Here is an 11,932-nt window from a genome sequence, read left to right on the forward strand (position 1 = left end):
TGATGGTTCAAACCCCACTACGTCGTTGTGTCCTTGGGCAAGGCACTTTTCCACCTGAACGTTGGCGGTGGTCAGAAGGGGCGTTTGGCGCGAAATATCAGCCACGCCCCTTTCAGCGGCCGCCGCAGGGGGCCTCTGTTCGGGCCTCGAGTCGGCCTGAAAAATATTATTATTGTTATTATAATTATTATTATTGTTATCATTGTTATCATCATTATTATTATTGTTATTATTTCTGGAAAGAAAAATGCAAAAAATTACGAAAAGTATTTCTGGAAAAAAATACAGTGTGGAAAAGATTGTGCTGAATTTTATTTAAACATTTGAAGAATCTGCTACAAAATGCTTAAAATTTCAGTTGAAAAATAATGAGGGAGACGATTTGCAAATAAAAATTAATGTGAAACCCAATTTATTCAGATTTTCTTCTCGATTTTGTATTAAATACTGTAACGTTCGCAAAAGTAATTCGCCGGGTTTTTTATGATTTCCGATTTCTTTAATAATACTGGAGCGTTTTATTAGATCATTATTATAAAGAAAAGTAGAGAAGTCGATTAAACACCGTGATAAACGGTAGAAGCTTCACTCGTCGCCTGGGGATGATGATTTTAGTCGGGCATGTTGCGGGGCAGCCCCACCACGGGGTCCTGGAGACACGGAAGCAGACGCTACATGTAGCAGGTAAAGCTCCACAATTCACACCGAATATTAACGTTTATCACTGAGTATTATTGAGCCTTGTACGGTCGGTTCCACCGCGACCGCCTGCGACGTCCCGTCGAAACCGTTTGTTCGCGTGCGTTTCTTTCCAGTGGCGCACTTAAAGGCTAATGCTAACTGCTAGCAGCGCTAATGCTAACTGCTAGAAGGGCCAAAGCTAATGTTGTTTCCGTTTGTCAAACCGTTAAACTTCACGACTCCGAGAATCTCCTGCTGCTGCGAACTGACGGCTCGTCGCTGTGACCCGGGTCAGAACTGACGGCTCGTCGCTGTGACCCGGGTCAGAACTGACGGCTCGTCGCTGTGACCCGGGTCAGAACTGACGGCTCTAACCGGGTCAGAACTGACGGCTCGTCGCTGTGACCCGGGTCAGAACTGACGGCTCTTACCGGGTCAGCGGGACTTTAGGGTCCGACGTGGAGCAGCAGTAAACAATCTGCATCACAACAACATGTTAATAAACAAACTGCTGCATCACAACACGTTAATAAACAGTAAACAAACTGTTAATAAACAGTAAACAAACTGCTGGATCATCGATCATTTGTCCTTTTGAAGAAGTTTTTTAAAAGACGAGTCTTAAATGTGTTGATGCATGTTTACATGGTTAACTTTGTTTTTCTTCACATATTCTACCTCCACCTCCTCCACCCTGGTGCTCCTCCACCCTGGTGCTCCTCCACCCTGCAGCATGCCTGCTGAACACCAGCGCTCAGTAAATATGGAAGAGAAAGACGGTGGTTTGAGCGGGAAGGAGAAGGAGAAGGAGAAGGAGGTGGAGAGACGAGCTGCGCCTCCTCGTGACAAACCTAAAGACCAGGAGGTGAAGATGAGTGGCAAAAAAGATGGAGGAGCAGTCGGAGGAGCAGTCGTCGGAGGAGGAGGAGGGGGAGCAGGAGGAGGAGGAGGGGGCGGAGCAGGAGGAGGAGGGGGAGCAGGAGGAGGAGGAGGGGGAGTAGGCAGCAAGGAGGAAAAGAGGAAGCGCCTGGAGGAGGAGAAGAAGAAGAAGGACGAGAAGGAGCGGCGAAAGAAAGAGGAGGAGAAGCAGAAAGAGGAGGAAGAGCTGAAGAAGAAGGAGGAGGAGGACAAGAGACGGCAGGAGGAGGAGGAGAAGAAGGTTCAGGAAGAGGAGGCCAAACGTCAACGGGAGGAGGAGGCCGCTCTGCTGAAGTGAGTGAACTACATGCTCTGTAATCTGGATTAGAGGGGAAGATGCTCTGTAATCTGGATTAGAGGAGGAAGAGGCTCTATAATCTGGATTAGAGGGGAAGATGCTCTATAATCTGGTGTTAGAGGAGGAAGAGGCTCTATAATCTGGATTAGAGGGGAAGATGCTCTATAATCTGGATTTGAGGAGGAAGATGCTCTACAATCTGGTGTTAGAGGAGGAATGTGCTCTGTAATCTGGATTAGAGGGGAAGATGCTCTGTCATCTGGATTAGAGGGGAAGATGCTCTGTAATCTGGATTAGAGGAGGAAGATGCTCTATAATCTGGATTAGAGGGGAAGATGCTCTATAATCTGGTGTTAGAGGAGGAAGATGCTCTGTAATCTGGATTAGAGGGGAAGATGCTCTATAATCTGGTGTTAGAGGAGGAAGATGCTCTGTAATCTGGATTAGAGGAGGAAGATGCTCTATAATCTGGATTAGAGGGGAAGATGCTCTATAATCTGGTGTTAGAGGAGGAAGATGCTCTGTAATCTGGATTAGAGGAGGAAGATGCTCTATAATCTGGATTTGAGGAGGAAGATGCTCTACAATCTGGTGTTAGAGGAGGAAGAGGCTCTATAATCTGGTGTTAGAGGAGGAAGATGCTCTATAATCTGGATTAGGGGATTAAACTGCTCCTGTTCTGCAGGGAGAAGGAGGAGTATAATCTGGATTAGGGGGGGTTAACCCGCCCCTGTGTTGTCCAGGGAGAAGGAGGAGGAGTATAATCTGGATTATAACCCGCCCCTGTGTTGAGAAGGAGGAGGAGTATAATCTGGATTATAGCCCGCCCCTGTGTTGAGAAGGAGGAGGAGTATAATCTGGATTATAGCCCGCCCCTGTGTTGAGAAGGAGGAGGAGTATAATCTGGATTATAACCCGCCCCTGTGTTGAGAAGGAGGAGGAGTATAATCTGGTTGTAACCCGCCCCTGTGTTGTCCAGGGAGAAGGAGGAGGCGCAGCAGCTCCACCAGGAGGCGTGGGAGCGCCACCACAGCAGGAAGGAGCTGCGCAGCCTGAACCAGCGGGCGCAGGAGGCGCGTCCGGAGGAGGCGTTCTTCAGCCGGCTGGACTCCAGCCTGAAGAAGAACACGGCCTTCGTGAAGAAGCTGCGCACGCTGACGGAGCAGCAGCGCGACGCGCTGTCGCACGACTTCGCCTCGCTCAACCTCAGCAAGTACATCGGCGAGGCGGTGGCGGCGCTGGTGGAGGCCAAGCCCAAGATCTCCGACGTGGGCTGCGCCGTGCACCTCTGCTCGCTGTTCCACCGCCGCTACGCCGAGTTCGCGCCGCTGCTGCTGCAGGCCTGGAAGCGGCACTTCGAGGCGCGGCGCGAGGACAAGGCGCCCAACGTCAGCAAGCTGCGCACCGACCTGCGCTTCATCGCCGAGCTGACGGCGGCCGGCCTGTTCACCGACCGCGAGGGCCTGTCGCTGCTGTACGAGCAGCTGAAGAGCATCACCGGCGCCGACCGCGACTCGCACACCCACGTGTCCGTGGTCATCAGCTTCTGCAGGCACTGCGGCGACGACGTGGCGGGGCTGCTGCCGCGCCGCGTCAAGCTGGCCGCGCAGCGCTGGGGCCTTGCCTTCCCGCCCAGCGAGATCATCAGCGGGGAGAAGCAGCAGCCCTTCCAGAACCTACTGAGGGAATACTTCACCTCCCTCACCAAGCACCTGAAGAAGGACCACCGCGAGCTGCAGAACATCGAGAGGCAGAACAGGTACACACACATATATATATATGTTATATATGTTATATATGTACTGTATAGAACATCAAGAGGCAGAACAGGTACACACACATACATATATATATGTTATATATGTACTATATAGAAGGACCACCGCGAGCTGCAGAACATCGAGAGGCAGAACAGGTACACACACATACATATATATATATATGTTATATATGTACTGTATAGAACATCAAGAGGCAGAACAGGTACACACACATATATATGTATATGTTATATATGTACTATATAGAAGGACCACCGCGAGCTGCAGAACATCGAGAGGCAGAACAGGTACACACACACATATATATATATGTTATATATGTACTGTATAGAACATCAAGAGGCAGAACAGGTACACACACATATATATATATATGTTATATATGTACTATATAGAACATCAAGAGGCAGAACCGGTACACACACATATATATGTACTATATGTACTATATAGAAGGACCACCGCGAGCTGCAGAACATCGAGAGGCAGAACAGGTACACACACATACATATATATATGTTATATATGTACTGTATAGAACATCAAGAGGCAGAACAGGTACACACACATATATATATATATGTTATATATGTACTATATAGAAGGACCACCGCGAGGCAGAACAGGTACGCTCTCACATAGATAGATACTCTCATGGGTATGTACTGCTGCATATATATATATACTCTCACATATATACATCTACTCCTGCACATATATATACTCTCATATATACATCTACTCATGCAAATATACTCACATATGTGCAAACATATTAACATGTAGCCTGATGTTTGTGTACATAAACAGTGTGTATATATGTAAATATATATTTGTGTACCTGTTGAAGCTGTGTTTAAGTACAAACCTGTATTTGTCTGAATTCTACATGTTGATTTCACTTTAAGAAGGGAAGTTTGGAGCTGTGAGGACAGGTGGAGGACAGGTGGAGGACAGGTGGAGGACAGGAGGACGACTGGTGGAGAACAGGTGCAGGACAGGAGGACCCGTTGGCCCAGTGGAGACAGAGACAGGAGGACAGGAGGACCCATTGGCCCAGTGGGGACAGAGACAGGAGGACAGGAGGACCCATTGGCCCAGTGGGGACAGAGACAGGAGGACAGGAGGACCCATTGGCCCAGTGGGGACAGAGACAGGAGGACAGGAGGACCCGCTGGTCCAGTGGGGACAGAGACAGGAGGACAGGAGGACCCGCTGGTCCAGTGGGGACAGAGACAGGTGGTGGACAGATGTTGGCCAGTAGGACAGGAGGACACTGTCCAGTGGAGACAGCTTCCCCTGTGTGTCCAGGAGGACAGGTAGAGGACAGACAGGTGACAGAGGACAGGTAGAGGACAGACAGATGACAGAGGACATGTCCCTCTGTCTCCAGGAGGATCCTCCACTCTAAAGGAGAACTGAGTGAGGAGCGTCACAAGCAGTATGAGGAGGCGGCTACATGCTACCAGAAGCTGCTAGCTAACAGCCAGACGCTGGGGGACCTGCTGGACGAGAACCTGCCGGAGCTCCCGCAGGACAAGACCGTCCAGGAGGGTGAGTGTCTGTCTCTGTCTGTCTCTGTCTCTGTCTCTGTCTCTGTGTGAGAACCTGCCGGAGCTCCCGCAGGACAAGACTGTCCAGGAGGGTGGGTCTCTGTCTCTGTCTGTCTCTGTCTCTGTCTGTCTGTCTGTCTCTGTCTGTCTGTGTCTGTGTGTGTGTGTGTGTGAGGTGCATCCATGAACTGCTCCTACTACAACCACCAGTACTACTAGTACTATTCATGTTATTGCCATTATGACTATTACTACTATTGTTACTACTATTGTTACTACTATTGTTACTACTATTGTTACTACTATTACTACTACTATTACTACTATTACTGCTATTATTACTACTACTATTACTATTATTACTACTATTACTACTACTATTGTTACTACTATTACTACTACTATTATTACTACTATTGTTACTACTATTACTACGACTATTGTTACTACTATTATTACTACTATTGTTACTACTATTACTACGACTATTTCTACTACTATTGTTACTACTATTATTACTACTATTATTACTACTATTGTTACTACTATTGTTACTACTACTATTACTACTATTATTACTACTATTGTTACTACTATTGTTACTACTATTACTACTATTGTTACTACTACTATTACTACTATTGTTACTACTATTATTACTACTATTGTTACTACTATTGTTACTACTACTATTACTACTATTGTTACTACTATTATTACTACTATTGTTACTACTATTGTTACTACTATTACTACTACTATTGTTACTACTATTACTACGACTATTACTACTACTATTGTTACTACTATTACTACGACTATTTCTACGACTATTGTTACTACTATTGTTACTACTATTGTTACTACTACTATTACTACTATTGTTACTACTATTATTACTACTATTGTTACTACTATTGTTACTACTATTACTACTACTATTGTTACTACTATTACTACGACTATTACTACTACTATTGTTACTACTATTACTACGACTATTTCTACTACTATTGTTACTACTATTGTTACTACTAGTATTACTACCAGTAACGAGCACTGCCCCCCAGAACACGGTCCCGGTATCGATATCTTCACCCCTGGTAAAGCGGGGGACTTCGACCTGGAAGGAGGGATCTGGGAGGACGAGGACGCCAGGAACTTCTACGAGAACCTGGTGGACCTGAAGGCCTTTGTCCCCGCAATCCTCTTCAAGGACAACCAGGCCCGGGACGAGCCCCGAGGTGAGGAGGAGCAGGAGGAGGGGGGGGGGAGGGGGAGGGGGAGGAGGAGGAGGAGGAGGAGGTGCTGAGGAGGTGCTGTGGCTGCAGACAGCAGGGAGGGGAAGGAGTCCAGCACCAGTGAGGACCTGGACCTGGACCTGGAGGCCCTGGACATCACTGATGAGCCGCTGGAGCTGGAGGGACAGGAGGACGGGGACAACGAGGAGCTGGCCAAGAAGCTGCTGGACGAGCAGGGTGAGGAGGACGGGGGACGGGGGACGGGGGGGGACGGGGGGACAGGACTGTGTCACTCAGGACTGTGTCTGTCCAGAACAAGAGGACGAGGAGGCGAATACTGGGTCTCACCTCAAACTCATCGTGGACGCCTTCGTCCAACAGCTGCCCAACTGTGTCAACAGGGACCTCATAGACAAGGTGTGTGTGTGTGTGTGTGTGTGTGTGTGTGTGTGTCCTCACTGAACACGTCGCCCCCTACAGGCAGCCATGGATTTCTGCATGAACATGAACACCAAGTCCAACCGGAGGAAGCTGGTCAGAGCTCTGTTCACCGTGCCCAGGCAGAGGTACACACACACACACACACACACACACACACACACACACACACACACACACACACACACACACACACACACACACAGGGCTCCAGCAGGGGGCGCTGTGGTTGTGACACACTGTGTGCAGGTTGGACCTCCTGCCGTTCTACTCCCGCCTGGTGGCCACGCTGCATCCCTGCATGGCCGACGTGGCTGAAGACCTCTGCTCCATGCTGAAGGGGGACTTCAGGTTCCATGTGAGGGGGGGGGGGGATGATGATGATGATGAGAGGAGAGGATGATGATGATGAGAGGATGATGATGATGATGAGAGGAGAGGATGATGATGATGAGAGGATGATGAGAGGAGAGGAGGATGATGATGAGAGGAGAGGAGGATGATGATGAGAGGAGAGGAGGATGATGATGAGATGATGATGATGAGAGTATGATGAGAGGAGAGGATGATGATGATGAGAGGAGAGGATGATGAGAGGAGAGGAGGATGATGATGAGAGGAGAGGAGGATGATGATGAGAGGAGAAGAGGATGATGATGAGAGGAGAGGATGATGATGATGAGAGGAGAGGATGATGAGAGGAGAGGATGAGAGGAGAGGATGATGATGAGAGGAGAGGATGATGAGAGGAGAGGAGAGGATGAGAGGAGAGGATGATGATGATGATGAGAGGAGAGGATGATGATGATGAGAGGAGAGGATGATGAGAGGAGAGGATGATGATGATGAGAGGAGAGGATGATGATGATGAGAGGAGATGAGAGGATGAGACTGTGTGTGTCCAGATGAGGAAGAAGGACCAGATCAACATTGAGACGAAGAACAACGGTGAGGTTCATCGGGGAGCTGGCCAAGTTCAAGATGTTCTGTAAGACCGACACCCTGCACTGCCTCAAGGTGAGGCTCCACCCTCTACACCCTCTACACCCTCTGGAGCATCTACACCCTCTACACCCTGCTCTACACCCTCTCCTCTCTCCTCCCTCTCCTCTCTCCTCCCTCTCCTCCCTCCACCCTCCTCCCTCCACCCTCTCCTCTCTCCTCCCTCCCCTCCCTCTCCACCCTATCCTCCCTCTCCTCTCTCCTCCCTCTCCTCTCTCCTCCCTCTCCTCTCTCCACCCTCTCCTCCCTCTCCTCTCTCCTCCCTCTCCTCTCTCCACCCTCCCCTCCCTCCCTCTCCTCTCTCCTCCCTCTCCTCCCTCCACCCTCCTCCCTCCACCCTCTCCTCTCTCCTCCCTCCCCTCCTCTCCACCCTATCCTCCCTCTCCTCTCTCCTCCCTCTCCTCTCTCCACCCTCTCCACCCTCTCCTCTCTCCTCTCTCCTCCCTCTCTCCTCTCTCCTCCCTCTCCACTCTCTCCTCTCTCCTCCTCTCCTCTCTCCACCCTCTCCACCCTCTCCTCTCTCCTCTCTCCTCCCTCTCTCCTCTCTCCTCCCTCTCCACTCTCTCCTCCCTCTCCTCTCTCCTCCCTCTCCTCTCTCCTCCCTCTCCACTCTCTCCTCCCTCTCCTCTCTCCTCCCTCTCCTCTCTCCTTCCTCCCCACCCTCTCCTCTCTCCTCCCTCCACCCTCCCCTCCCTCTCCTCTCCTCTCTCCACCCTCTCCACCCTCCACCCTCTCCACCCTCCCCACCCTCCTCCCTCCTCCCTCCTCCAGATGTTGCTGTCTGACTTCACGCACCACCACATCGAGATGGCCTGCACCCTGCTGGAGACGTGTGGACGCTTCCTGTTCAGGTCCCCGGAGTCTCACCTGAGGACCAGCGTCCTGCTGGTCAGTGACCTCCGCCCTCCGCTCCACCCGCTCCACCCGCCGCCCCGCTCCGCGCCCCTCATGTGGATGCGTGTCGTTGAACTCCAGGAGCAGATGATGCGTAAGAAGCAGGCGCAGCACCTGGACGCCCGCTACGTCACCATGGTGGAGAACGCCTACTACTACTGCAACCCCCCGCCCGTGGAGAAGGCGGTGAAGAAGAAGCGGCCCCCCCTGCAGGAGTACATCCGCAAGCTGCTGTACAAGGACCTGTCCAAGGTGACCACGGAGAAGGTGCTGCGCCAGATGAGGAAGCTGCCCTGGCAGGAGGCGGAGGTGAAGAGCTTCCTCATCTGCTGCATGGTCAACATCTGGAACGTCAAGTACAACAGCATCCACTGTGTGGCCAACCTGCTGGCCGGCCTGGTGGCCCACCAGGAGGACGTGGGGGTGCACGTGGTGGACGGCGTGCTGGAGGACATCCGGCTGGGCATGGAGGTGAGGGGGGGGGGGGGAGGACAGAGTGTTTAGGGGTAAGGGTGTTCAGGGGGAACCGATGGCACCCCCCACATGACGGTAGAACCAGCCATAAGAACCCTATTCCCCCCCCTATGGTAGAACCAGCCATAACAACCCTCGTCTCCCCCCGACAGTAGAACCAGCCCTGAGAACCCTTGTCTCCCCCCCCCCCGACAGTAGAACCAGCCCTGAGAACCCTTGTCTCCCCCCCCCCCCCGACAGTAGAACCAGCCCTGAGAACCCTTGTCTCCCCCCCCCCCCCGACAGTAGAACCAGCCCTGAGAACCCTTGTCCCCCCCCCTGACAGTAGAACCAGCCATAAGAACCCTTGTCCCCCCCCCCCTGACAGTAGAACCAGCCATAAGAACCCTTGTCTCCCCCCCCCCTGACAGTAGAACCAGCCATAAGAACCCTTGTCCCCCCCCCCCTGACAGTAGAACCAGCCATAAGAACCCTTGTCCCCCCCCCCCCTGACAGTAGAACCAGCCATAAGAACCCTTGTCCCCCCCCCCCCCTGACAGTAGAACCAGCCCTGAGAACCCTTGTCCCCGCCCTGACAGTAGAACCAGCCCTGAGAACCCTTGTCTCCCCCCCCCCCCGACAGTAGAACCAGCCCTGAGAACCCTTGTCCCCCCCCCTGACAGTAGAACCAGCCATAAGAACCCTTGCCCCCCCCCCCCCTGACAGTAGAACCAGCCATAAGAACCCTTGTCCCCCCCCCCCTGACAGTAGAACCAGCCATAAGAACCCTTGTCCCCCCCCCCCTGACAGTAGAACCAGCCATAAGAACCCTTGTCCCCCCCCCCCCTGACAGTAGAACCAGCCATAAGAACCCTTGTCCCCCCCCCCCCTGACAGTAGAACCAGCCATAAGAACCCTTGTCCCCCCCCCCCCTGACAGTAGAACCAGCCATAAGAACCCTTGTCCCCCCCCCCCCCCTGACAGTAGAACCAGCCATAAGAACCCTTGTCCCCGCCCTGACAGTAGAACCAGCCCTGAGAACCCTTGTCCCCCCCCTGACAGTAGAACCAGCCCTGAGAACCCATGTCCCCCCCCCCCCTGACAGTAGAACCAGCCCTGAGAACCCTTGTCCCCCCCCCCCCAGGTGAACCAGCCCAAGTTCAACCAGCGGAGGATCAGCAGTGGGAAGTTCCTAGGAGAACTGTACAACTACCGCATGGTGGAGTCGGCCGTGATCTTCCGCACCCTGTTCTCCTTCATCTCCTTCGGGGTGAACCAGGACGGCAGCGCCGGGCCCCTGGACCCCCCCGACCACCTGTTCCGCATCCGGCTGGTCTGCACCCTGCTGGACACCTGTGGACAGTACTTCGACCGCGGCTCCAGCAAGAGGAAGCTGGACTGCTTCCTCATCTACTTCCAGGTGGGTCAAAGGTCAAAGGTCACTCTCACACCTCGCCCTACTCCAGGAGGTCAAAGGTCACAGTCACTGTCGCCCTCCTCCCTGGTCGGTGACTCACCTGGTCGCCCCCCCCCCAATTTGAGAAGCACTGCTTTAATGCAACATGAAAACAAGTTCCACTGAAACTAAGTATTTTACATTATTTTGACTTTCTAATGTCAAAGTTTATAACTTTATGGTTCAGGAACAGTTGATGTATTGCTGCCTGTGGCCCCCCCTGGAGGCCCCTGTGCTAACCTGCCTGTGCCCCCCCCCCCGTGCTAACCTGCCTGTGGCCCCCAGCGCTACATCTGGTGGAAGAAGAGCCTGGAGGTGTGGACGGGGGAGCAGAAGTTCCCCATCGACATCGACTACATGATCAGTGACACGCTGGAGCTGCTGAGGCCCAAGATGAGGCCCAGCCTGTCCCTGGAGGAGGCCACCAGGCAGGTCCTGGACCTGGAGCGGGAGGTGCTGGTCAAGCTGGGTAGGTGCTGGAGCCCCCCCCGGGGGGGTAGGCCCCCCCCCCCCCCCCCCCCCCCCCACCCGGCGGGGTAGGCCCCGCCCCCCGCCTGAGGCGGCGTCTGTCCGGTGTGTCAGTGATCGTCAGCGTTGAGGCGGCTGGTTGGACGGGTGGAGCCTCATTCCTCCGTGAGGTGGAGGGAGGGGTGGAGGGAGGGGGGGGGTGGAGGCACATCGCTGCTCCATGAGTCACTGACACACACACACACACACACACACACACACACACACACACACACACACACACACACACACACACACACACATTTCTGGAAGAACTGGTGGTTTTCTGGAAACAGTCCAGTTCTGTGATGTCATCATGAATCATTCTGAATGAGAACCATGAGGTTACTGAGGTTCTTTATTCTGTTACTGAGGTTCTTTATTCTGTTACTGAGGTTCTTTATTCTGTTGCTGAGGTTCTGTTACTGAGGTTCTTTGTTCTGTTTACTGAGGTTCTTTGTTCTGTTTACTGAGGTTCTTTGTTCTGTTTACTGAGGTTCTGTTACTGAGGTTCTTTGTTCTGTTTACTGAGGTTCTTTGTTCTGTTACTGAGGTTCTGTTACTGAGGTTCTTTGTTCTGTTTACTGAGGTTCTGTTACTGAGGTTCTTTGTTCTGTTTACTGAGGTTCTTTGTTCTGTTACTGAGGTTCTGTTACTGAGGTTCTTTGTTCTGTTTACTGAGGTTCTTTGTTCTGTTGCTGAGGTTCTGT

The 11,932-nt window shown here is 52.1% G+C and overlaps 1 protein-coding gene across 1 annotated transcript in view; it reads left to right on the forward strand.

Annotated features, from left to right (window-relative positions):
- Nucleotides 1-648: 648 nt before the first annotated feature.
- upf2 (UPF2 regulator of nonsense mediated mRNA decay) overlaps nt 649-11,932 on the forward strand; it is a gene marked incomplete at its 3' end in the record, with an annotated part of 16,451 nt that continues 5,167 nt past the window's right edge. Inside the window, 18 exon segments of the mRNA XM_080518505.1 lie at nt 649-684; nt 1,414-1,594; nt 1,658-1,893; nt 2,877-3,656; nt 5,072-5,232; nt 6,302-6,489; nt 6,492-6,544; nt 6,546-6,709; nt 6,786-6,889; nt 6,953-7,038; nt 7,160-7,268; nt 7,816-7,853; nt 7,855-7,927; nt 8,684-8,800; nt 8,888-9,277; nt 10,404-10,679; nt 11,001-11,184; nt 11,298-11,353. Coding sequence (XP_080374631.1) covers nt 1,415-1,594; nt 1,658-1,893; nt 2,877-3,656; nt 5,072-5,232; nt 6,302-6,489; nt 6,492-6,544; nt 6,546-6,709; nt 6,786-6,889; nt 6,953-7,038; nt 7,160-7,268; nt 7,816-7,853; nt 7,855-7,927; nt 8,684-8,800; nt 8,888-9,277; nt 10,404-10,679; nt 11,001-11,184; nt 11,298-11,353 — 3,195 coding nt within the window. The 5' untranslated portion in view covers nt 649-684; nt 1,414.

This window comes from Blennius ocellaris, assembly GCF_963422515.1.
Source record: "Blennius ocellaris genome assembly, chromosome: 22".
Taxonomy (NCBI): domain Eukaryota; kingdom Metazoa; phylum Chordata; class Actinopteri; order Blenniiformes; family Blenniidae; genus Blennius; species Blennius ocellaris.